General features: G+C 50.7%; 1 protein-coding gene across 1 annotated transcript; it reads left to right on the top strand.

Annotated features, from left to right (window-relative positions):
* Positions 1-1786: 1786 nt before the first annotated feature.
* GDF6 (growth differentiation factor 6) lies at positions 1787-19820 on the top strand. Its single transcript, XM_068525675.1, has 2 exons — positions 1787-2285; positions 16998-19820. Exons 1-2 carry the CDS (start codon positions 1862-1864, stop codon positions 17957-17959), a joined length of 1386 nt encoding a protein of 461 aa, XP_068381776.1. The 5' UTR covers positions 1787-1861; the 3' UTR covers positions 17960-19820.
* The last annotated feature ends 7053 nt before the right edge of the window (positions 19821-26873 follow it).

The raw sequence follows: 26873 nt of genomic DNA, 5'->3' as shown, positions 1-26873 counted from the left end.
CCATCACCTGGGGGAGGCCAGTGCCAAGACCTTAAGGAAGTTCCGGAATGAAGGGAACAAGGAAGCAAAACTGCCTCTTCCTGCAGTCAGGTGACTGGTCCCTGCAGAAGGTATGAAATAGCAAAAGGGGGAAGGGGGAAGAAAGTGAGAGGGTGGGGAGTATGGAGACTGGGAACACACACTCAAAGCAGTGTGGGGAAGGAAATCACCTGAGAACAAATAAAACCATAAAGAAAAGAAAAAGCAAGAATGAAATAGGGACATTGGCTCAGGGATGATTCCTCTTTGCTGGAGAGGGAAGAGCACTGGGTCTGGAGTCTGAGCCCTAGGGTCTGTTTCTGGCTGCACATCCTCTTGGCTGAGTGTCCTTGGAAAAGTCATTTATCCCCTCTCAGACTCATTGTTTAAATCTGTGAAAGTGAAAATAGGAAGGCCAACATCACAGAAGGGCTGGGGGTGATTCAAGGAGGTCTTTTTACGGTTGGTGGCTGAGCACGCAATAAATGCAAAGGGAGACTCGACGTCCACAGCGTTAGGGCAAGGAGCATGGCGGGAGAGAAGCAGCCCTCCGTCTCGTCTTCCAGCCTTCAGGCCCGGGAATGAGTGAGGCAGTAGGCGGGGAAGACAGGCACGGAGAATCTGGGGACAGATAAAGGAAACTCGTGATGGGGCGAGGCTGGGCTGAAGAGAAACAGATTGGGGGAGAGCTGCAAAGGGAGGGGTCCACTGAAAGGGGAGGGGGGAGTCCGGGGAGGGAGAGGGTGGGAAGGCCGAGAGAGATGGGAGGGCAGTGTGAGAAGAAAAGCAGGCTGGGGAAAGAGGGATTGGAATGCAGAAGGAACTTGGGGAAGGAGGAAGTATTGAAGGCGGGAGGGAAAGAAGAGAGGGAAAATGGGGATGCCGTGGAGGCGGGGGCCAGGCCGCGAGAGGGAAGAGGATCCGGGGAACAGATGGAGGAGAAAAGGAGCGGCTAAATCCAGCGTCAGAAGAGGTTGGGGACCGCGAGGAGAGAGGCTGGGGCCTTCAGGAGAGCGCAGCAGCTTTTAGCATCCGTCCAGACTCTAAAGACTCGTGGCCTTTGCCTGACCTCGAGGGTCGGGAACAGACGCCCTGTCTTTGTGGGGAGCGGTACCCCACCGAGAGAACGGGGCTGTTCTGGGCTGGGCCGTACGCCTGGCGCGCGGCGAGGCTTCCCTGGCCCTGGGCTGGCCCTTGAGGGGAGCGATCGACTGGCCTGGAGGTTGGGGCCGAGGAAGGAAGGTACCATCGCCCGGGGCCGGCGCGCAGTCGGCTGCTGAGGCGCCTGCTCCGAGCTGTCCCTGGGGGGCGCCGCCGCCGCTTCCCTCCTCCGGGGCCGCACGCTCCCAGCAAAGTGGAGGAGGCTGGGGAAGACCGAGAGCCGGCGGAGCGCTACGGAGGGACCGAGCTTCGAACAGTGCTAGGGGGGCGCTGGCGCTGCGGATGCCCCTGGCTTCCTCGCCGCCGGCGGCCTCGCCCGCCTACCCCTGCCCGGCGCTCCAGGCCCGCTCTGCGCGCACCGCCTGGCAACCCCGCGCGCGTCCCGCGGGGGCGCTGCGTCCCCCTGCCACCCCGGCCCCCAGCGGCCCCTCTCGCCCACACCTCCTGCCCGCACCACCCGGCCTCTCCTCCCACCCTCGGCTCCCCTCCCCTCCCTCCCCTCCCTCCCCTCCCCTCCCCTCCCGGCGAGGGGCGGGAGGGGGCGTGGCAGGGCCGGGGTTTGTGTGGCTGGGACCCGGCTCCTCGCACTCCGAGTCCGCCCGAGGAGCCGGGCCCCGGCCGCTGTCCAGCCGCTCCGCGCCCCTCGCGACCCGCGCCGCCGCCTCTCGGGGAGACGCTCGCCATGGATACCCCCAGGGTCCTGCTTTCGGCCGTCTTCCTCATCAGCTTCCTGTGGGATTTGCCCGGTTTCCAGCAAGCTTCCATCTCATCCTCCTCGTCGTCCGCCCAGCTGGGCTCCGCCAAGGGAATGCGAAGCCGCAAGGAAGGGAAGATGCCACGGGCGTCGCGAGAGAGTGCCACGGCCCGGGCGCCCCTGGAGCGGCAGGAGCCACAGCCGAGGCCGCAGGAGGAGCCCCGGCGGCGGCCGCCACAGCAGCCCGAGGCACAGGAGCCTCCGGGCAGGGGCCCGCGCGTGGTGCCCCACGAGTACATGCTGTCAATCTACAGGACTTACTCCATCGCCGAGAAGCTGGGCATCAATGCCAGCTTCTTCCAGTCTTCCAAGTCGGCTAATACGATCACTAGCTTTGTAGACAGGGGACTAGGTAAGTGGCAAAGAAGACGCCCGACTCCTTTCTCCCTGGAGCTCCGCAGCCAGGGCACAGCTCCGGCTCTGGCAGGAGGCTGCATTTGTGAATTCCCTTCCCGCTCTGGCTACCTCCCCCCTTTCTTTTCTTAAACAGTTTTTCTCAAGCCTAAGTAAGTTTCCGAATGCGGCTGCAGATTTTATTCCAGTATGCAATCCTCCCTGCCTCGCTTTCTTCTTTTCCTTCCTTCCTTTCTCTCTCCCTTCCTTCCTTCTTCCTCTTGCCTTTTGCAGAAAGGAGCGTGGCGGCCGCACGTCTGGTGGCTGGTGGAGGAAGCGTGGAGGGCGGGAGGTGGCGGGCAAATGACCGGGGCTGGAGAGGCGTCGCGACGGGGACTGACGGAACCCGTGGCAAGGGGTCACTGGTTGTACCGGGTGCGCGGTCCAAGGCCGGAGCTGCCGTGGCGGACCGAGCGGCCCAGGGGCCTGAGTGAGCGCTGGAAAGCCCTGAGCTCCCATCCGCTCCGGGAAAAGCCGGCAGAAGAGAGTTCCGCGGTCGGAGGAGCGAGTCGGCGATTGGCGTCTGGCAGTGCCCTGGCCCAGCCGCTGCCCGGGTACCCGGCTCGTCCCCGCGCTGGACGTGGGGATGGTCAGCCGCGTAGGAACCCCGCGACCTCTGGCTTTTTTTTTTTTTTTTTTTTTGCTCCTGCAGCGCGCCCTCGGCCACTCCGGGGCCGCAACAGAGTCATTTCTGCAGAGGCAGCGGCAGCAACTGGCAGGGTGGGCCGGGGGCAGGGGCAAGTGAGCTAAATTTGGGGGTTTGTTGGTACTTAACTCACACGGGTGCCTGCGTGTGCTCGTTCACCTTTCTGAGCTAGGCATCTCTCCTCTCTCTGCGCTTCTACCAGGGGCCCCATCTTTGGTCCCCTCTGTGGGCGCGGGTGCATGTGTGGGAGTCTGCGGAAACCCCTGCGCCCCCTCCTTGCCACCTGCGTTGGTCTGCAGCCTTGGAGAAAACCTCGCGCTGCAGGCGCCGGGAACTCAGTTCCTAAAGAGAAGAGACAATACCGTAGAAGGAGGCAGTAAGGAAGGGAGAAAAAGCAAAGGAAGGGCAAACGGGAGGTAGGGGACGAGAAGAAAGGACGGAGGAGATAAAAGAGATTTGGGCATCTATCCACTCTGCCACCCTGCCCAGACTTAGCTCCTCGGCTCGGACGCCTTCCCTGCCTCCCACTTCCAGGTCAGTGAAAGTGGGGTCGCCCAGGAACCGGAGAGCATGGGGGTTCGGACTGGGAGGGCTGCTCTGCCCCGGCTGCCTTGGGGGCACTTGCACGCCCTCGAAGCTTTACAGAGCAGGCTAACGGCCCCGAGCCTCGGGCTCTTCCCAGGCTTCAGCCCCCGAGCCCCCTCCCTTGCAGCCGCCTTCCTTGCGGGCATGGGTCCTGCCCACGCTCGGTTCGCGGCTGCAGCCCGAGGTCAGCGAGGTTCACGAGCTGCTGAAAAGTCTGGGCGGCAAATTAACGCCAGGTATTTTATGGTGATTTTACAACTACTAAAGTCACCCTGGCAAATACAAGCGGCTTCTTCGTAGCTCTGCACCTGGGGTCCCGGCCTCCCTGCTGCCAGCGCAGCTCGCCTTCTCCCCACCTCCACCCCTCTCCCTGCCTCTGTTGTTTCTCTCCCTCCAAATCTTCTGTTTATCGTTCGCCTTCTCTAATACCCTAATCGAAGGCTACCCTAGACTTGCCTAGTCGAGAGAGTAAGGAAGCACAGAGAAAATTACTCTAGAGGCCTTTCCCCAAGGGAAGAAATCCCGCAGGCCCAGGGTGGCGGGCGGTTGGGCGCGCATTTTCTTTTCCCCACGGGAAGTGGCCAGAACCTCTGCCCCTCCCCCAAGCGGACACCCCCTAACTCGTAAGCTGCGCCCTGTGAGTTTGGCACGGGACCAAGGGACCCTGCGGGCAGCTGGGAGGCGTCTACCGAAGCCTGCGGCGTTGGGGCAAGTGTGGGAGGTCTCTGGGGGCTCCAGGTCCGGCGCAGAGGCTGGCTCGCTTCACCCTGGCTCGCGCTGCAGCAGCCTGTCCGCGGGCACCGCGCTGGGCGCCCCCGGGGCGCCGGAGGTAGGGAGGGGACTGGCTGCGCGCCCAGGTTGTGTGTGGGGGGGGGGCTCAGTTCCCGAGCCAAGCTTTCTAGGCTAGCCGAACCGAGATCCAGACGTCCGGCTTCCACTCCCGAACGCGGTCCCCCGCCGGAGGAGGCGCGGCGTGACCACCTGGACCGCAGCTTCAAAGGCGCGGTCTCCTCCACGCCCTCCGGTTCCCAGAAAACGCGAAGAAAGGTAGTTAGTTGACCGCGAAGGCTGTGCGGCTGGTAGCACGCCGCGCTGGGGCGAAGGAGTGCGAAGCCGCAGGCTGGAGGGCGCGCGCGGAGGAGGGGGTATGTTGCGGGCCACAGCCCCAGCTTGATAAAGGGAAAGCCTCACTTTCTCTCTCACTGATTTTGATTTGATGTGTCACCGGCGGTGACCTCGGGCTGGACCTTCCGGGGCTTGCTTAGCATCGGGCCCCTGATTGGAGTGTTTCAACTCAGCGATCTAATTGAGGGTTCATGTCATAACACATCAAATGGTGTCTAGTCTCCCGTGATGGAAGGGACCCGCCAGCCGCGCATCCCCGACTCCTGGCGAGGACTTCCGCCCCTCTCACGTGGGGACTCTTAAACCGCGCCAAACCTTCCAGCATCCCCTCCCCCAGCCGTGGACGGCAGGACAAGGAGGAAAGAGCGGCGGCCAACCGAGAGCTGGGCCAGCCGCGCTAACTTGGCGCCTTGCCTCGGGGATGTTTAAATCGCCGTCGAGTGTGGCAGGCTTGGCTTCGAGAAGCAGGGGTCCCTCAGGGGGAGGAGCAAAGAAAACGGAAGGAATCCTGAAACCCTCTCGTGAGGCATGAACTACTTACGTACAGTACAGTATTTGTAAAAAGCCTTCCTCACCCGGGGACCCCGAAACCCCAGAAATTACACCTAAAGCTTGCGTTTAAGAGTGGGAGAGCGGGGTAAACTCTGTCCATTGTGAATGAATGAAGAGCGCTTTAGGTCTATAAAGACTGCGTGTTCTGTACTGCCTCAGCCCCTGCCTCCTTCTCCCAACCCCCATGAGGAGGAGACCTTACTGCAAGTTAAAAAAAATATGTCCCCCCCTTTCGGTTCGCTCTCCAAACAACTAGGGGTAGTAATATTAACTAAGATATATTGACATGCTGAGCACTTACTGTGTACCAAGTACTGGGCTAACATTTGTTCCACGAATTATTTCATTTAATTCTAACAACACCCCCCCCCGCCATGGGGAAGAAAGTGCTACAGTCCCTGTTTTACAGGTGAATTAAGGAAGACAGAGAGGTTAAGCAAGTTGTTCAAGGTCACACAGCTAGTGAGAGCTGAAGCACATATCCAGTTCTAGCCCCTGCATATTAACCTATGGCACTACATGGGTAGGGTAAGGGGTGGGGAGGTTTCTAAAGGATGGTGGCAAGAAGCAGAAATGGAAAAAGTTGACAGATTTTCCACCCCGTCTAATATTCCTCTGTAATCTCTTAAGACCCAGTTAGGAGTTGGAGTGAAACTTTGGATTCAGGGGTCTAAAACTGTGCTGTGCCTTGCTTCTTCTTTGTACTCCCTGTAAAAGGCACAAACTGCCTTATCCCTGACCTTTAAAAATGCCTCCATATTGTGCTTTCAAGATGATTTTGGATCCATAAAGATGAGAAAGTGTGTGAATGTTTGTGTTGGTGCAGTCATAGGATCAGGATGGACCAGGTTGGATATAGAGAAATTACAGTTAGCACCTGATAGAACTCATTACAAGACCACTAGTACAGGAGGCTTGGAACTCCAACCCTGGGGCCTGGGAAAGGCAGACAATGAGAACTCCTATGAATTCAACATGGCTGTAAGATAGAGGCGGGGGGAGAGAGAGGCAAAACTTGGACTTTAGTTTACGTAGTGAGAAGCGCCATGTAATTCCAACAAGGGAGAAAAAAAAAAAGCCTCTTAAGGATGAAGAAAACAAAATGAATCTAAGAATATTGCTGTGAGTTAGGTTTCCAGATGATTTTGAAATAAGAATTCTCTTTAAATATTTGTTGTTATTGTTACAATAGCACTCTCAGAAAGGAGGCAGCAGGGAAGAGATAAAAAACAAAAAAACAAAAAACAAAAACACCAAAAAACACTCACACGCACAAAAAACCCCAAACGAGATCGGAACATCCTTGAGGAATTTGACACCCTAGAAATGAACCTCGGGAGAGTTTGCCGCTGATTGTTTGTTGGCTTCTAGGTTTACCTTCTGGGTCGCGATTGCCAAGGGGGCAGGGCAGGACAGCTAACGGGGAGGACATTCTAAGAGCGGCATAGTTCTCTCCTGATTGAAGTTCGTCTGGTGTGGCATGTTTATGCAAAACAGCGTGTTTCTGGGTGGACCTGGGCCGCAGAGTGGTGCAATCAACGCAGTGGTGCTTTTGCCCGGACCCTGTTGTCGTTGGCAAACGGAAAATGAAATATAAGCAGGGAAGTATTTTAATGGGGACGGAGGGAATTCACAACTGTTAATTATTTGGTGACCTTGTATTCGATTTGTTTGAGTCCCTTATAAAAACACTAATGCAGACCAGACGGCCAAGTGAGGAAGCCGGCAGAAGGTTCCAATCTAGGCTTTATTTCCCCGGAAAGAGGGAACAGCCTTGGGAAAGGATTGCTGAGCTTTCAAGTGCGTGCGTGTGAGGACGCGCCGGTGTGAGCACCGCGCGGGGTTTGCGTCGCGGTCCAGGTTCAGGATCCTGCTCAAACCTGGTGAACTGCAGGTCCTGGAAGAAACCCGGGGTAAAGGAAGGAAGCCTTAAACCAGAAGTTTGTTCTGCTCTTCTGGTTGGAATGATTAAAACATTTTTCAGGCCACAAACCAAACCCTCAGCCATTGGTTTGTTGTTAAATAGCAGTTAATGTCACTCCCACCCCTAAGGCCTTAAGGGTTGCCTTACAAAGGCTGCCTTAGCAAGAAGCTACAAACACCTAGTGTCTTCTGCAGCGTGAGCGCAAGAAGCGCCGGCATTCTGGGGCGGGCTTCCTTGGCGGGGGAGACTAATCTGAGAAGGACACTGAGCTTTTTCCTGGCGCGGGAGGCTCTCGAGCTCTGGGAGTTTGCGCGGTAGAGTTGCTGGTGGGGGAGGGGATCGAAAAACGTGCTCAAACATCCTTGTCGTTTCTGCACATTAAAAAAAAAAAAAAAATTAACTAAGCTGCAACCCACGACAGGCCTTGGGAATCCCTTCCCGCGCAAACTGAATCAAGACCTGAAACCTCCCCCCTTACGACCAGAGGGGATGAGTGTCGTCTGGACCCGCGGGGAACGCAGAGCGTTGCATTGATGGAGGCCCTAGTGCAACTCGCTTTTTCCCAGCTGGAGTTCTCGGGGTTCTGGCGGCTCACCTCCTTGAAATTGGTGACGTCTTCCTGGGGCGGCGTGGGGAGAGGGAGAAGGGAACTGAACAGAGAGGTGGGGGAAAGATGGTTTGATAGAAATAGGGCAGAACGAAAACTTTCGTTTCCTGCCAGGACTTCTGCTTGCATCAAACGACCCAGAGCAAATTCACGATAATCCCTGGGGACTTTTGAGTAAAGTGAAGGACAGTAGTTCGATAACTCTTAGGGTATGGAATAACCCTGGTCAAGCAATGCTCTCTGGACGCGGGAAGGGCTCCGAGCCGAGGCCGCGAGGCGTGGCAAGCAGGAATGTGGAGCCACAGCGCCACTTCTTTGCTTGGCATCTACCACCTCCCTCAAGCCCCCATCCCCCGCCCTTAAAGCCTGGCTGTTTATTTTTAAGCTCAATGTCGGTTAAATGGTGTCTCCTGTTTACAGGAATTAAATAGGTCCTCGTCGGCCTAATGGGTTCCAGGGTTGCTGTTCCTTGCCCTCCAGGACAGTCCATTAACGCTGCTGGGGGCCGAGGGTTGGGTGCGCTGGGAGTGGGCGGGCGGCGCTGACCAGCGTTAGCAGAGAGGCGCGCGCTGCGCAGCGAGCGGCCCGGGCGCCTGGGGGCGGGGCAGGGTTTAGGGACCCTATAGTGGGCTTGTAGTGGAGGAGAAGGGCGGGCCTCTGGCCCAGGCTGGCGCGGGTCTGCCTGCTGGAGCGGAGCGGAAAGCAAGAGCAGAGGGTTGGCTTTGGGGTCGGTCAGGGGTGGCTTACCCGTCCCCCTTACCCCCTAAATAACGTAGGAACCGAAGAGAACCCGTGCGCCTGTTTTGCAAATCTGGCTTCCAGGCAAGTTGGTCCAGTTCCGATCCCACTTCCCAGCTGACCGCCGCTCCCACGCCCAGTGGGGAGGGAAATTGAACGATGCTAGGCTATGGCCCATAACTACCACCGCGAATCTCATTTTGCTAGGACGTTATTTCGGGAGTCAGCCCGAGGTGAACACAGGGGAGCTGAGTTGCCGAGGTCCCTTCCTCAGAAGCTGCGTCCGGCCCAGCACTTTGAAGAACACATCACTGAGGTTTCTCCTGCGCAGGACCCCTTGACACCGAGGGTCCAATATCCTGCCCATGACCACAAGCCAGTCTGAGCCCGTCTCCCCACCTGCAACCTCAGAACTGGTCGGGGAGGGGAAACAACATAAAATGGGAACCTTTTCTTCTACTTTTCATCTCCAAGCTCTCAAGTCAAAAGGCTGCGATCATGTTCCAGCCCAAAGGGCGGTTTCAGGGCTGTGATACCCTCCCCACTGGGCCTGGCTTGCTCCCCTGGGCTCCCAGGTGACCCTACAGGTCGACATTGCAGGGAGGGCGACCTCGGGCAAATCAACCAGGTCCGGGCCCTGCTCCCGAGGTTCCAAGAGAAGGCAGCGACCTGCGGGGATGCCGCAGCTGAGGACGCCAGGCACAGGCTGCTTGGCTGCAGCGGAAAGGTGGGGAGAGAGGCTCCAGCGTGAGGGGGTGTCACCAGCTTCTATTTGGATTTCATCTGCAGTGGCGTCAAATTAAGATTTGGGCCACTGTGGTCAAGAGCCCAGGGTGGGATGCCAGTGAAAAGAGTCGCCTGGTGAAGTGTCCTTGATCTGGGCTTTGCATCTCTGGCTCTTGAGCCCCTGAGAGGCCGTGAGAGTTCGCACCAAGTGCGTGGAAACTACTTTGTAAATGAATCCGTTTCGTCCTAGAAAGACAAAAGGAGTCTCTTGGAGGCGCCTCCGGACTCCTGCTGGGGGTGCCCAGGGCCCAGAGCTCAGAGTAGAGGGCTGGCCCATCTCCTGCCAGAGAGCTGCGTTACTGAAGGCTGTGCTGTGGCTCCCTAGGAGCGTGGAGTTGTTCCCAGTCGGGTGGAAATCGGGGTTCCCCTTCTCTCCCCTTCCCAGCCTCACTGGTTTGCCGCTGGCTGAGTCAGAACTTGCTGTGGGAACTTTGAGGTTTCTCTGTGGGATCCAGGCAGACCACCAGACTCGATGAATTCTGTGTGGTTCACAAGCCCAGGCTCGAGACAGGGAGGAAGGCAAGGATCCGCCAGGCTTTGGAAAGAGGTTGGAAAGTCCTCTGTGGAGGACTTCCCTTGGACCTTTCTGGTCTTTGAAAGGAGGAAAGAAGCTGGGAAATTCAGGGCAAGCTATTGGGGAAAACACTGGGGAAGCCAAGAGACCTAGAAAGAAGTGGGGCGGTGACTGTATGGTGGGAGGCACCGGGCCCGGGAACTTCTGTGGGGCTGCAGTGCCGCCGCCCCTCACACCGCAGCCCGAGGGGTCATTCACTGCTACCACCCCGCTCTCCTCCAACCTGCAGGCTGAAAAACTTAGGGAACACACACCACCCCCACCCCGCACCCTACAATGGCTCCGTGGACAGTTCCTGCCTACGAGGGTGCCAGTGGAGAAGTGGGACAGGTGAGGCAAGGAGATCAGCCACCAGGCCTCTCGGGGCTGCGGCTGCCCGGAGCCAAAGGGGTTCACATATGGGTTAACCCCAGAGGAGGGACCCTGCAAGGAAGGCCCTGTCCTTGACGAGGTTCTGGCTGGAGGTCGTTTGTTCACTTGGCATTGTGGGAGGGACCAAAGCAGTGGATAAGGCCTGGGGAATGAGAAGGAGCAAGGTGATGGGGGTGAAGCTGGAACCCCTATGGGCCTTGCCCTTTGCTGGAAGCCCTTGCTTCTCTCTTAACTCCTCTGCCCAGCACCTTTCCTCCACTCACTTCTGCAAATCCTGTGGAAAGAACTGGATTGCATCTCCTCAAAGAAGGCCAAGAGGAGGACAGGTGTATCTTCCCCCTACCTGGCCCCCTACCTGGCCGTAGGCAGTTACAGTAGTATTGGCTGCATTCACTGGGTGCTTCTGTCTGTCATGCACAGCCTGCTCTGGTTGCCTTGACTCTGATCTTTACAATGACTCTGCAAAGTGGGGGTCATTCTCCCATTTTACAGATGAGGTATATGAGGCTGGGAAAGATTATGTGACCCAGTCCATCCAAGGCCACCCAGCCAATAAGTTACAGGGCAGGACTCAAATCTATGCCTCTCAAGACTCAAGATTCCTATGCTCATTCCATGGTGTCAGTAGTAACTAACATTTGCACACATCTTCAGATGTCTTTCCTACTCTATCTCATTTGCCACCTTTCCCTCAGTGACTGTGAGCTGGCCTGATATTCTCATTTTGCAGATGAGAAAATTGTTTCCTTGGAAATTCTCATTCAAAAGTCCAGATGTTGGCATCCCTTCAGTTCTGCTGATTAGGAAGTGACTGACACTTGGAGATCAGGGATTGATGCCCTCCCCAAATTCATAGGCAGCATGAAAGAACTGGAGCCTTCTCAGGGTTTCTACCAGACACAAAGATCAGGGGCTGGGTTGTCCGGGGTGGTGGCACAGATACTGGAACCAGACTGCTGCATCTACCTCTATCTTGGACAAGTTACCTTGAGCTCTCTGTGTTTTAGTTTTGTGATCCGTAACATAATAATGATATCTTTTCTTTTTTCCATAGGTCGTTTTGAAGCTTAAACGACTTATTATAAGTTAAGAATTTAGATCATGCCCAGCACATAGTAAGGACTTACACCAGTGTTTGCTGTTATGATCATACTGGATGTGAGCAAAAACACCCCAGAAAGGGTGAATTGTGTGGGTGGTCTCCTTATTCTGCACCTCAGGGGGATGGTCAGCAGTTTGCAAGTCTCAGATCTCAGTGGAGGCAGGGCGCAGGACAAGAGTACAGGGGGATGCCCAGGAGATCACTGTCCCAGAAGAGGGTAATAGTTGGAGCACAAATTACTCAGAGACCTTCATACCCCAGAGGAGAGAGGGCTGGTGGCTCATTTTTACTCACCCAGTACACCTGACTCTATTTCCAACTTGTGGCCTTTGGCGCCTCAGGGCACCCTCAGGGCTGAGGGACCTAGGAAGAAGTGACTCCAAACCTAGCTATGAATTCCCTGCTTGGAGGTCTTCTTACTTCCAGTAAAGGAAAAAAAGAATTCCTGGCAGAACCCAGCTCCCTTTGTGTTGACGGCGTTGGTGATGGATGTGTGTCTGGTGTCCTCCCTCCCTCTTTGCTCCACCGCCAAATCAGAACCCTGTGAGAGGGGCGTGGCCTCAGGTCTGAGGGCCTCGGTTGGAATAAAGACCTTCAAATCGTGTCCCTTCCAAGCTGCAAGACATTGGGCAAGTGAAGACGCCTCTTGGAGCCCGCTCCGTCACCTATAAGAGAGTGTAACAGTACGACGGGCCTCGGACGCTCTCGGTGAGGATTCACGGACCGAGGCCACCCGAGCCCTGAGCCCGGCACAAAGGCACGCCCAGAAGCGTTCAGGGATGCTTTTGAGGATGGGGGAAAGGCTGAGCTGCAGACGTCTGGAGTTTCCTTTGCGAAGACGGGTGATTATACTCCCCTCCTCCATCCCCACCTAGGGGAGTAGGGGTGGGAGAGCCCCCTTTCATCTCGGCTTTCTGAGCCGCAGCCCTTCGCTGGAGGATGTGCCTTCGGAGGACGTGCGGCGGGACGCGTGGAGGGGCGGCGGGTGGAGGCGTGTGGGGCCCGGCCAGGCGCCCACGAGTGGCCGCTCAGGTCACGGCGAATTCAGAGGACGCGAGCGGAACACACGCTTAGCAGCGTTGGGGAGCCCAGCGTCTGGGCGCGAAGGGCCTTGGGGGTCGGGCGAGCTGGAGCTCGGGGGAGCCCTCGGGGCCAGCGAGTGACACACAGTTCAACCAGGACTCTCAAGAGGGACCTCAAGCTGCGTACGTGTCTCAAGACGTCTTGGGGAAAAAGGCAGTACGCGGCCTTTCCGCCCCAAACCAAAGGACGATTCGGGTTTTCGGAAGCCATCTGCAGGGTGGCGCGGGGGAGCCGCCCCCAGCTGGAGGGGCACGTGTGGGCGGGCGAGGCTCGGGTCCTGCCGCTGAGCAACCCTAACCCTTACGCCGCCTTCCCGGGGCGCGGTTCCCGGGGTGTCCGGGCTTAGGCGCCGCGGGCATCCTTTTCTTTACGATCTGGCGTTTGCTTCTCAGCTTCCTCCAGCCACGTACCTTTCTAAGCCCGTTGCCTCATTTAAAATGGGCGTGATAGTCCCTACCTTGAAGTGATTCGTTCTCGTTCCCTTATTTGCTTTCCTTTAAAATTTTTATTTTATTTTTTTAATCAATTCCACACCAAATGTATATGTTTGAGGTGCTCCTAACCTTTAACCGACTTGCCCTTCACTCAAAAAAGGCTGACCTATTTATGAAGAATTTTCTTCAAATATGAAGGTGGTTTGTTCTCTTCTTCTCTCCGCCCCTCCTTCCCCTGCCCACCCACCAGAGCAAGCTGATAAGCACAAATCCAGCGATTATAACTTGAGGGGTCTCTACGTGTAATGCTCAGCAAACACTGAATTAACCTGGGTGTTAAGCCAAGCTGTAACAGACCAGGTTGATACAAATAAAAAGCAAAAAAGATAGCTCCCATGATTTATTACTGATCAATTTCAATTTAAAGGCCTGAAGCATAGGATTGACTTCCAGGATGTAAGAAGGTGCCGCCAACAGATTCTGAATTGAAAACTACCTGTTTCTAGGCAAGAGGATGGGAGAGAGTGTCGCTTGATGACATCAGCTCTCTTTTATACAGGACTTAATGGGAGAGGAGGCTTGTGGGAGAAGGTGTGAAGAACTGGCTTCCTACCCACAGATGGCCATGGCAGCAGGGCCAGGCCTTGTGATGCCAGGTCAGCAGGCAAAGTGTCTGCAGGGTCACAGTGGATGGTGTGTGTACTCCCCAGGTTGGATGCCTCCTCTGGGCTATTTCTGCGATGCATGCCTCCAGAGCAGGTCCAGACAGGTGGAGAATGTGGTCTGCAGGGGAGCTGCACAGAGCAGCCACACTCATGCGTTAGAGGTTCTGGAGACCCAGTGAGAGTACATGTGGCTGAAAGAGTGAAAAAACGTGGAGGTGGCTGTGAGGGGCAGGAAGGAGCGTGGAGCAGTAGGGACTTGGTTCTGGTGAGCATTGCCTTAGATCCTGTCTTGGGCCCAGTGCTTTGGGGCCCTAGGGCCCTGTTTTGTTCTCACCTCCCATGGTGCCCTCCCCACCTGGTGGAGAATCTGAAGAGTCAAGGAAATGTGCTTATCTAGATTCGTGGTTCTTATAGTGGGGTCCCCAACCAGCAGAATCAACATCTCCCGGGAACTGAGGAGAAATGCAAAGTCTGGGCCCTGCTACAAACCTCTGGGGCCCAAGAGAATTTGCATTTCTAACAAGTTCCTGTGTAATGCTGATGATGCAGATTTAGGGACCACTGCAGGTTCACTGGCTTTGAGAGCTACTACTCTAGTCTGGTACCTGAGCCACAGAGTTCTTGCTCAAATAGCCCTGAGCCCACTTCCAGGGCCTGGGCAGCTTCTTCTTTGGGTCTGTCCTCCTAAGGGTGTGTCACATTGCTGATGTGTGCACCTGTAGCCTGGGAAGCTTGTACCTGTGGGCAAGGGTGTCCACATCCATGCAGGTAAGACCCCGCGAACTGTGGAATGGAGCTGGCATGGGAAGAAAAGAGAGCAGGATACAGGCTGAAGTCTCATTGGCACTTTTTCCTCGAGCCCTGGAAAGAGTAGGAGCAGGCTGATCTTGCTAGAAAAATCATGCGAAATCCCAAGGCTGCAGAACCAGTGGAGCCCTCTTTTTACAGATGCTTTCCTCTGTTTTGACCACTCTCGAGGGCTAGAGAAATGTGACTCAGCTGTGCAGACCATTTATTAGCCCACACTTTAAAAAAAAGAATGAAAACAAAAGCAGGCTGATTTCTCCGTGTTGCATGAGAGAGAAATAAATAAATCATCCTTCACACCTGCCTAATGCTCTCCAACCAGTGACAAACTGTCTCAAGAGTTATGTAAGCAGAGATGGAAATGATTTCCTAAAGGAGCCCAGATTTTATTCCTAGCAAGCCCTGAAAATACAGTTGGGACTGTATCCTCCATCCCTTGTACCCAGGTCACTCCTGGTTGCCTCAGCTCCAGGACTTGGACTCTAATGGACAGGCAATGGGGCTTACAGGCTAAATGCTCCAACTCTGAAATTAAACGGACCTAGGTTTGGGTCCCAATACCACCATTTATTAGTTGTCAGACTTTGGTAATTGTTTTCTCCAAGCCTTGGTTTTCCCATCTGTAAAATTGGAACAATATGAGTACCTACCTTGCAGAACTGATCTGTGCTCATGGATAAAGGATGAAAAATATGTCAGCCCTCACGACATTTAGCTGGTGCAGCAAGTGCCTTAGGTTTGTCCCTCTCATCACATCCTCAGTTTGGGGGGAGAGAGATATGAGAGCCAGGAAAGTGAAGCCTCAGGCAATAGGTCCAGAGATCTGGGTGGTGGTTGAATGTTGTCAGACACAGGTTTGTTTAAAGGAGGAGAAGAAAGTGTGCTGAATTCCCACTGATTTTAATGTGCCCTGGTCGGTTTGAAGGTCTTGGCTTCCATAAATCAACTGCCTCCAGCAGCTTTTCCCTTTTCACCTCTCTAACCCTTCCCACAGCTCCGTCTCAGGTCGGGACTTGTGTGTTAGAGTGAGGCAGCCGCCCGGCGGTCAGCCCAGAGTGGGAACTGGGTGTGGCCGAGGCTCCAGGTCCAGTGCCCTGGGGCTACATCTGGACAGGCAGTGAGGGTCGGACCTGGGACCCGGTGACACTTTTACTATTGAAATCTACCCAAACTTTACTAGCTTCTGGGGAAAGCTAGGGGCTTTGGGGATTTTTGTATTTGCTGGGTTGTAAATATTTTATGAGAAGGCAGCCCAAGAAAATCTGGTTAGCTTTCCGCCTTGCACATTGAAGTGGGGTTGGCTTCATGCACAAATGTGTCAAAAAAGAAGTCCAGTCCAGTTTTGCCTGGGTCCCCAAGAATTCGCCTTGGATTTAAAAGCCTGTTATTGTTCCCCCTCCATGTGTCCCCATTCTTTCTCTCAGTGGTAACCAAAAATTTTATCTTCAGGATTAGTTGCAAAGCAAGAAGATTTCAGATTGGGTGGGTGGGGGAGGGGAGAATGTCACTGTGTGTGTGTGTGTGTGTGTGTGTGTGTGTTTGTGTGTGGCTTAGGTTTTCTCCTTACTGATGTATTTATTTCTCATTGGCTGCAGGATCTTCTCAATGGATAGATAGATGCCTTGTGTTTGAGTTGGTTCATTTGCCCCTCTGCAGACTTCTGAAAGCCTCCCTGCTCTTTTGTTTGTTAAGTGGCTGATAAATTTTAAAAAGAAAGAGATCGCATTGCAGCTCCTCATTGTGTCAACTTCGCCCTGGGCCTAAATGCTTCAGCAAAACTGCCTGCTGGGCGGCATCTTCTCCCAGACCCGTGGGTCGCAACTAGGGCTGCACCTTCAAATCAACTTGGAGCTTAAAACCAAAGCTAACAAACCGCAACAAAAGTCCAATATCCAGGCCCTGTCCTCAGATATTGATTCAGTTGGCTGAAGCATACCCTGGCGCTGGTAATTTCAAAATTCTCTAGGTGGTAGACTGAGAATGACTGCTCTAGATGTTTCCCACTTACTGACCAGCGTGTATCCTAGGTCAAGCAGGCCTGTAGCCATTGCGGTGAGCCAGATGGACAGGACAGGGTCCTAGCTCCTATGGGCTGTTGGAGAGGGGCGGGCTTACGCTGGGAAAGACAGACCACTAAGGAGACAAATATAAACGAGGTCATTGTAGATAGTGCTAAGTGCCGTGAAGATAATAAACCAGGGTCCCGTGATAGTGACCGAGGGAGGCTACTTTAGATCAGGGTGGTCGAGCATGGCCTTTCGGAGGAGGTGACATTTGAACCGAGACGTGAATGATGAGAATGAGCCAGCCGAGAGGAGGTCTGGGGGAATGCGGGCCGGGCTGCGACCACAAAGGGCACATTAGTGGTTACATAGGCTCCTGGGGGAAAACCCGGGAGGCCGCCGCCGCGGCCGCCACTCCAGCAGCCACCGACTTCCGCCCAGGGAGTCCCGGGCTGAAGGGGAGGAGGGGGCCGCCCTGGTGCCCTCCCCTTCTTTGCCGCGCACCGCCGGGCGGGGAGCCGGGGTGGTCAGCCCCGGGCGGGCCGAGCTGGACCCCTACCGGCCTGTCCCGTTCCCTCCCCGCCCTTTTCCTCCCAGGGGCGGCCGCAGAGCACCGGGCTGATCTCCCTCTTAAGTGAAACTGACTGTAATTATTTTTTATCTCGCAGACGATCTCTCGCACACTCCTCTCCGGAGACAGAAGTATTTGTTTGATGTGTCCACGCTCTCAGACAAAGAAGAGCTGGTGGGCGCGGAGCTGCGGCTCTTTCGCCAGGCGCCCGCAGCGCCCTGGGGGCCGCCGGCCGGGCCGCTCCAAGTGCAGCTCTTCCCCTGCCTGTCGCCCCTGCTGCTGGACGCGCGGACCCTGGACCCGCAGGGGGCGCCCCGGGCCGGCTGGGAAGTCTTCGACGTGTGGCAGGGCCTGCGCCACCAACCCTGGGAGCAGCTGTGCTTGGAGCTGCGGGTCGCGTGGGGCGAGCCGGGAGCCGGCGAGGCCGAGGCGCGCGCGCCGGGGCTCCAGCAGCCACCGCCCCCGGACCTGCGGAGTCTGGGCTTCGGCCGGAGGGTGCGGACCCCCCAGGAGCGCGCCCTGCTCGTGGTGTTCACCCGATCCCAGCGCAAGAACCTGTTCGCCGAGATGCGCGAGCAGCTGGGCTCGGCCGAGGTTGCGGGCCCGGGCGCGGGCGCCGAGGGGTCGTGGCCGCCGCCGTCGGGCACCCCGGACGCCGGGTCTTGGCTGCCCCCGCCCGGCCGCCGGCGGCGGCGCACAGCCTTCGCCAGCCGCCACGGCAAGCGGCACGGCAAGAAGTCGAGGCTGCGCTGCAGCAAGAAGCCCCTGCACGTGAACTTCAAGGAGCTGGGCTGGGACGACTGGATTATCGCGCCCCTGGAGTACGAGGCCTACCACTGCGAAGGCGTGTGCGACTTCCCGTTGCGCTCGCACCTGGAGCCCACCAACCACGCCATCATCCAGACGCTGATGAACTCCATGGACCCCGGCTCTACCCCGCCCAGCTGCTGCGTGCCCACCAAACTGACTCCCATCAGCATCCTGTACATCGACGCGGGCAATAACGTGGTCTACAAGCAGTACGAGGACATGGTGGTGGAGTCCTGCGGCTGCAGGTAGCGGCGCCTTCCCTGCCGCCTTGGCCCGGGACCGCTGGGGAGGCCTGGCTGCAGAGAGGCGGAGGAGGAGCTGGCCTTGGACGAGGCAGAGAGTGGGGCAACAGCCTGGGCTTTCAGCCGGGTGGGAGACCAGGGAGTTCCGCCTTTCCAGAACCTTCCACCTGCCAGCCCAGAGGGAGAGACGGATTTTCACACCTTGCCCGGCCACCCTGGAAAAACAAGCCAAGGAGGATTTCTTTAGTTTTTGTCTTTATTATTGTGGCTTTGGATTTCCTTGTGTGTCTCACAGGTTTTGATGGGAGGTGGGGGCAGGGGAGACACATACCTGGTTCTCAGCTGCTCCAAGGATTGAAAAATTAATAGTTTAAGAAGGGAAACTGGGGGGAAGAGTCACCTTTGACCACATCTCGGTCTGATTGTTTGCTACCTGTGTAAAGAAGGTGGGGTCTTTCTGGCCATGTCGTAGCCTGTGCCTTGTCCCCTCGCCCTTGCCCGCAACAGAAAGTGTTAAGGTAGAGAAATAGGAAAGCCAGGAGGGGTCCTGCCTTTAGAAGAGCTTTGCAAGAGGTGGGCCCAAGCGGGCCTTTTCCCGCTTGATTGTATACCCAGCTCTGCCCTGGCCTCTGCCCGTATAGGGAAGTGGCAACCTGCATCTCACTCCAGGGGGCTCAGGTCACTGCCATTACTATTGCTTTTTCTGGGGGAAAAGGGAGCTGGTATGGATGGAATGACAAGAATGAGTCCAAGTGGAACCCCCTAAAGGATAATGAGAAACCACAAGGCTGCCTCTGAGGGGCTGACATAGAGGTGCCTTAGCCCAGGCTGGAGGTCACCTATGGAAAAGCCCTTCCTCAAGTCTGTTTCTCATTGATTTCTTTGAACAGAATTTGCCAGAATTCAGACATCCCCTTTGAAGGGGAAGGTGATTTCCCATTTAAGCAAAAAATGGGTAGGGCTGGGGAACTGTAGAACTAAGGTAAGAGTTGCAGAGGATGGGAAAGTGACCCAAGAAAAGGGAGGGTGAAGTCAGGAGGGTAGGTGGTTCCCCACCTCCCTCACCAAGGATGGGGATAGAGGGACAGGCCAGGAACAGGGAGGAGAGGGATGAAAGGAGACACAAACCCTTGTCTCCGAAGTTTCTTTAGAATCTCTGTTCCCTCCCCTCTCTCTGACATTCCTGAAAGATTACCAGCCAGCAATAGCCCAGGGCTCCCCCAAAAGAATTGTTTCAGATTGTAATTACCAGTTAGGCAATGTTTTTAAAACTTAGTAATGAGAAACTGTGAAAAGAGCAAAGTGTTACATTGAGCTTGAGGTGGGAGACGACTGGGACGGATGGTGAGGAAGGAGGCAGGGATGGAATTCATCTTCCGGAAGCAGGAGAGAGCAGAGCACAAGTTAAATACCCATCCCCAGATTGCCAAAAACATGAACTTTCCCCCAGCCTGCACCAGTATTATTTTCAAACATTGCCCGTAAGTAAGTAGGCCCTTTGAAGAGTTAGCTTCCTTCTCATCTTTGACCATGAAATGGTTTAAACAAGGGAACTTGTACCAACCATTACAAAAAGTTTTTGTTTTTCCTAAGTGGTTTTGCTCTCTCTTGATCTAAACCTGTTGCTTGTTTGGTTCAGAGAACTACAAACTGTCCAAGAAAGGGTGAGACTGATAATAAATGCTAATATAAAATGCTAAGTGAAAAAAAAAAAAAAGACTTGGCCCGGAGAAATAATTTAAAATGCACATTTGCTTTGGATGCACTGTTGTTCTGTTAAGGCTGTATATATTTGTTTATTTAAGGTGACTGAAAGTGCAAAGAGGAAATGGACAGCATGCAATTCATCTTAATGTACAAAACGTTATATGCACTCAAATGTTATAATTTCTAATATTTTTAAAGTTTATATTCGAGTTGTACAAAGTTAAGCATTCATCAGATATTTCATTCTTTCATAATGTTATCATTTTCTTAAATATTATTACAAAATTTTAAGTCTGTCTAATGGAGAGTTTTTTTTTTTTAACTGTCTACCTCACTATAATACAAGTATTTACCACACGAAAGTTACCAGAGGTCAAATAATATTCAAAACATTTTTTACAGTACACTTTTCCTGGATGATACTCAGTCTAATACTGTATTATTAAATTCATTTCCCCCCTTAATAAATCAGCCTGGTTTATATGGATCTATTTAGAAAAATCATTTTCTCAAGGAATTACCTACTGTCAGTGGTATTTTGGTCCAGTATGGGACTGAATGTCTGAAAAGGCACTGAGGATTATTTTGAAATCCATCATTCAGAACATTGGAGTTTTTCCTCACAACTCTTCCATAACTCTCTTTTCATGAAATTTTCATTCACCAGATTAAAGCCAAATCCTTGTCAACTATTAGAACAGTGTTTATAAGCCTGTAACTCATTCCAACATCTCAAGAGCCCAAATAGGAACTGGATTATTTCTTAGTTTCTTTAATGTTGAAAAAAAGTTGTACGTTAACTAGGCCAGCCAAGATGTCTATAATTACCATTTACATTATGCCTTAGCGGGAGCAGAAGATATGAAATGTTGTTCTATTTGTTCACTTGCTATAAATTAGGGAGCCCGTGTACAAGTGTTAAGTCTGAGTGCTCACTCTATGTCAAGCATGATGCTGTCCGGGCATTATCTCATTTAAACTCCTCAGAAACTCCACGAAATAAGTACTATTATAATCCCCATTTTACAGATGAGGAAACTGAGATGTGGCGAGTTTAAGTAGCCTGCCAGCGGTAGTTAGGATTTAAACGTAGTTCTTTCAGCCTCTAGAGCCTGAAGAATTAACCACTATAAAATTCTGCCCTGAGATATCTACCTGCTCTCTAACTGGTCCCTGAATGTCAGTGTGGGGAATTTGCAGTTAGCCACTATTATTGGGCGTGGCCAATTGGAGGAGGAGTTGCTGCTCCAGGGGCCACCAGCATTGCCTGAAGTTTTGGAATAAGTGAATTATGATTGCTGGGATAAGGAAGCTGAAAAATGCGTATGGATTGCAAAGCTCTGGGAGTTCTCAGCTTAGAGCTCGCTTCTGCAGATGCATGGTTTAGGTCATTGCTGGGCTCCTGTAGCTTCTCTGCAGTTTTCTGGAACTGCCTTGGGTGTGGTTTTTGTGAGTTTTGGTTATCAAAATACTGGTCAATTTACAGACAGGTTATGTTTCAATAGACTTGTAAGTGGGCTGTTTAGAACTGAGAAACATTTTCCTTTGGAAACAATGTTCGTATGAGTTTCCAGGTCATTTTGCAAAAGCTTTATTTACCCCAGTGGAACTTTTTAACAAAGCAAGTTTGACCAATGGGTTTTGGGTACAGATAATCACCTGGGAAAGCAAAAAAGAAGTTCTTTCTCTTTCCTGGGTGGAGGCTCTTTTTGAAATAGTTGAAAATTCTTTGCATTTTTCCACCACTTTTTCTATACCCATCACCCAAGTCCCTCGACCTCCCAACTGCCCTGAGGACTCCCAGCCCTGCCCCTTAATATGCCCCCATTCCAGAGATTTCCTTTCTCTGCACAGATATTTCCATCCCCAAAGTTATTTTCCTCTCTTTCCTCCATCAGAAAGTTTATTTCTTAACTCAGATGTTAGAAGAAACACAATCTGGTTGAATTACATGAAGATGTAAATATCTCTAAGCTCCTTAACCTTGGGGACATTTGCAGTTTAAGAAAAAAATCTTGCTTAACTCAGATCTCTTGTGAGTGATGTGAAAGTCAATATAGGAGGACTCAACACACAAGCCACACACAGTTTTGAGTTGTATGTGAACTAGGCACTAATGACACAGGATGAATGAAGACACTTACCAATGTGAAATTTTTTGCTGTCCACTGGGGAACATTTTGTGCAATAAAGAGACTATTTGTAGCTAACTTGTTAAAAAATTAATATCCAATGTATTAAAGCAAAACGTTTAATAACTTAGTTTTTTCCTAAAGCTCGTTAAGTTTAATGAATGTAGGCCCCATAAAGCTTTTTTTTTTTTTGCCCTTGTTTTGTTTATTGCTATATTCTTAGCATCCAGAATAGTGCCGAACACATGGCATACACTCAATAAATATGTTGAATGAATAAATTTACAAATCCTATTTTACTTGTAAATCTAGTAATTTTAACAAGAATTTTTAAGGGAGCTTTTGATTTCTGTCTGTTCAGCTCAAGTTGAGTGCAACAACCTCCCTGAATCAACCAATTCTCGTTACAACCTAGCTAATAAACTTCTATTAAATATCATACATTGTTTTTTGTCAATTTAATATTTTTTTTTTTTTTTGCAAAGCCCTTCACATTTCTCTAACAGGAAAAATCTCCCCATGTACTTAAGCTACTCCAAGTAAAGCTAATAAATGAAACCTCTAAAGATGATGATTCTTAAGTTCTATTAAGCATTTCAATACTGCTTATACTGTTTGACTGAACACAGGGAATCTAAAGTTAATTACTTAGTTGCCCATTTAAATTGATGTCAGAAGGCTAACCTGTTAGATACCTTACTAAACCACATTTTCTTAAAACATGCAAACACTTAAAATATCAAATGTATATAGGTTGTCTCAATGATTAAAAAAACACTATTTTTGAACTTAATACAAAAGTGTTAATAATTTGGATTTGATTTACTTAATCTTTGTACTCTATTCCAAAGTTTCTTTGGGTTAAAAACACTAACCCACTACTGACAAAGTATAGTTTCACAAGCAAGGTGGGGAGACCATGTCAACAGACTGTGGCTGCAAATCTACCAGAGGCTTTGGTTGAGAAAGGAGACGGATTCTCCCTGGGATACTGGCCAAAATTCCAACTCCCTTTTAATAGTCACTGTACCAACAGGAATTCCAAACCCATATCTTTTATGAGTTGGTCTCTCCTGGGTTCAAGAGAGGCTGTTAACTCATCTTTCCTTCTGATTTGGGTAAATTGAATTCTATGCTCCCCATTAAGATTGTGGCTAACTGTCTTCATTAATTAACTGGATTTCACATTTGTTTAATGTCCTTAGGACATTTCCTTGTTTTCACCTTTGGCTTTAAAATTACTTTACTGCCACTTTATTGAATTATTCTACCCTTACATAGTTCTTCCACAACCTCTTCCAACTTTATCATCAAACTCTGGTAATCAGAATTCTGTAATCTTTTTCTATATTCTTCGTGTCTGGAAAATCTACAACTCTTATGGATATTGAAATGACATCTAATGGGAACTGCACATCCTCATTCCTTGCCTGGTTCTGTGGTCACAATACAAAGTTGTATGAATGAAAACACAGTCACTGTGCTTGAGGAGTTCACAGGAATATAAGTATTGTTAGTGTTACTATTATCTCATCGGGTAATTATCACAAAAACTCTAATTATGATTGCTCTGCTTTACAGATGAGAAAACTGAGGCTTAGAGAGGTTCAATCAGTTGCTGGGGAGAAGCTAGGATTTAATTTGGTAGAATCCTGAGCATATTTGCATCTGTCCGGGCGGTGATTTAGTAAGTTCCCATAGTCTGGAAAGCTCTGTTTGAGGCTCTGGGAAACTTTACAAACAGAACTAGAGGTGAAGGAAGTTCCAAAATTGAGCTGAACTTTCAAGACTTGCAGACTCCTAAAGGCAGGCTGCTCTCTCTACCTAAGTTCTGCTTTTAATGACTTATTCCTTTCCTTTCCAACTCACAAATTCTCTGAAATCTTCATCCCCCCTCATCCATAACTGTTGAGGAAGCAGGGAGAATAGGACGTTGAGAAATGAGGAAAAGGGCAATATTTGCAGCCATGGGTTCTCTGTACCATTCAGATGTTCAGAATTACAAAGGGTGTAACGCTAACCCTTCCAAGAAAGTCCAAACTTATTAGAAATAAAATGTGTTTGATTTAAAAAGAAAGAATTGAATAAATACTTATTATATATTAGTGTCATCTGTGACTAGAGGCAGAATTCACCAGATGTAACTGAGGATGATCACATGAGTGGAAATTAGGACCTCTTGATGCAACTTTGTTTTTGAAAATTCATATTTCCAAGTGATGGTTCCTTTACCTCTATTGGGAGTTCTTAAGCATGATAATTATTCAGTAGCAGGAATGTGAAACTAGTTAATATGCGTTTTCTCCTCAAAACTGATAGGAAACCAACAATAAGTGCCCAGGGAATTTTAAAACAAGTTTAACAGGATTATTTACTCTTGACCTAGGGCAATGACCAAATGGGATACATCCCTGATGCAGAGATTCAGCTGTCCACAGCTCCACGTTTGATTGCCCCTCTTTGGAACAGAGGGAATCTTGTATCTCTATCCTGAAGACCTAATGGTTTACTTGGGAGTGCCAAGTGACTTACACCAGCCAGCTGTGCCTTAAGCTTTTATTAAAAAAAAATTCTTGCTTTGATCTCTACTTTGTTAGAATTCTTTCGTAAGTTCTAGGGAAATGATGTGCCCCAGTTTGTCAGAAAGAAGGGGCACTTGGACTGCCAAATGTCTTCACTCTTTTCCTTTGAAACTATTGCAGTCATGTACATGGAGGAATATTTACCTGTCTATGTTGAGACAGTCTTAAAAGTTTCAGAGTTTCAGTTTTAATTTTGAAACTTCCCTTATCTCCAGTTTCATACCTAAAATCTCTAATAAATTGAGCAAACCATTGAGATAATTAGCTTCTGAGTTATATTACAATTTTTGTCCTTCCTAGTGGCTAACGTTTATTGGACACCAATAGCATTCACATCATGGTAGAAGATTTAAATGTACTCAAGGCCCTTGGTTAGAGGGCTCAGTTCATAGTTTATTCATATCAGAAAGAACTTTTAATGTTGCTCATTTTAAAATTGCTGTCCAGAACAAATGGACAAAACTTATAAGAATGTTTGGTTTAGGCTTAAACAATATTGTATGTATTCATTCCAGATTTCAACTTTTACTAAAACCTGACTACTGAAGTTTGCTGCGAAAGAGTTGTCAGTGAGAAAGAACCTCTGCCATTGCAGTGAACAGTTTTTCCAAATAAGCAAATAAGTGTTTTATTAAAAAACAATTTCCGTTTTCTAATGTTTACTTGTTATCGATTGGAAAGTGACTTCTTAGCCAGCACATTGGTAGTTGTTGTTGCCTAGTTGGCAGTGAGAGTGTCCTGGATTGAACAGTGGAACAGCAGAGTGGTTGAAGAAGACGCGTATGAGGCATGACCTGAACAACCACTGTATCTTAGAATTCTTCCACATTATCCCAAATCTTTGAATTTGGGCTGTTTGTTTAGGGGTGTGGTTCAGGTACAGGCAGATCTAGCTCCTTCACATTAGTGTCTTCCAATCTCTTGGTGTGACTCAGGTGGTCACTCTATGATCAAGTTTCCTGGGTCCTTGTAGGTCTATCCTTGTTCTCTAGCAGGGAAGTAGACAGAAATTTATATCTTTCCTAGCAAGTCAAGAGTGTGAGGGAGAGGTTATTAGGGCAGGAACTTTGCTCACTCTTGCTGGTATGTTCGTGGATTTAGTGGTTGGTGGTGAAATTCGACTCTCTGCTATTTATATAATGTATAGGTAATGGTGGTGGTAATTGTAATTATAGTGTCAGTCATTTTAACCATTAGAAATTAGAGATAAATATTTGATGATAATAGATGGTTGTATCATTTAGGCTTATTCAGTTTTATTTAACAGAAACCCTCAGGTTAATAGTAACTTAAATACGAAAAATTAGTTCTCACATAAAAAAGGAAAAGTTTAATGATAGGCAGTCCAAGGTTTAATGAGGGCTCCACAATGTCTTCAGAGCCTGAGACCCCTTCTGTCTGTTTGCTCCACCATTCTAGTGCATGGCTTTCATATTCAAGGTTACCTCATGGCCCAAGATGGCAGCTGGAGTCCAGCCATTACACCCCAGCTGTAGGCCAAAAGAAAGAAGAAAGCCAGAAGGGAAAAAAAGGGCTTTTCCCAGCTGGCTCAGCTCCCTTTAAGAAGCCTTCCCAGATATCCCAAACAACATTTCTCTTTAATTTTCATTGGCCAGAACATACTTACAATTGCTTCCAGGGAGACTAGGAAATTCAGTCCTACTCAATATAGTATATGGCTGTTTTTGGTTAGGCAACAAGTAGCCTTGTAATACTATGGTATTACGGCATAGACCCAATCCTATCACTTATGCCTCCTCTTCCCTGGAGGTTTCCTAGCCCTGAGAGCTCTTCACATACAGTACAGTTAACCACAGGGAAACCAAGTGTCCCTAAAGCGATGGTTGAAAAGTGCAGGTTCTCTAGTAAACGCTTGACTGGAGAACCAGGCTGAGGCTTGGAAGACCAAAGCCTTTTGCTCCCTTCCTCCAGAGCTGAAAATGCACACCAATCTGACTTCACTACTTAATTGCAGAAACAAAGAAGGTTAAACTGAAAGAAGAGAATGAGTACATATGGAGAGTGTTGTCCAGGAAGGCAAATGATTGACTTTGACCCATCAGATGAGGAACTCCTCCTCCTGTGGGAAAGTGATGATAAGGGAAACGGCATAGGTGGGAGATCCCATCTCAACCTTAACTTTCTTACTGTAGGTGCCCTTAGTAGGCTGTACGTGTATAAGACATAGATACTTATAGATGAATAAAAAAGCTTATTATTATATGGATGCAGATGTATTCTATATCTCTATATATTCCATGTACTATATATAATATAAAGCAATAGTGTTATAACTCTGAGCTCTGTAACCAATGGGCCTGGAAAGGGTTACACGTGTGCTAAGATATTGGGCCTGGGTCAATCAAAGCCTATAGCAGATCACTTCTATCCAAGAGCAGACTCGTCTGCTTGTCCCAGAGTGTTTCAGAAACATTACCACTTTCAATGTGTGCTCTGGCCCCAAAAATGCTGGCAAGCACTGCTATAAATCAGTTTATTT

The sequence above is a fragment of the Eschrichtius robustus genome, chromosome 17 (assembly GCF_028021215.1).
Source record: "Eschrichtius robustus isolate mEscRob2 chromosome 17, mEscRob2.pri, whole genome shotgun sequence".
Lineage (NCBI taxonomy): Eukaryota > Metazoa > Chordata > Mammalia > Artiodactyla > Eschrichtiidae > Eschrichtius > Eschrichtius robustus.
This window is presented reverse-complemented; position numbering and strand designations above follow the sequence as displayed.

Coding starts and splice junctions, on each gene's coding strand:
- GDF6 (XM_068525675.1), top strand. CDS start 1,862: ATGGATACCCCCAGGGTCCTGCTTTCGGCCGTCTTCCTCATCAGCTTC. Junction 2,286..16,997: donor CTTTGTAGACAGGGGACTAG/GTAAGTGGCAAA, acceptor TTTATCTCGCAG/ACGATCTCTCGCACACTCCT.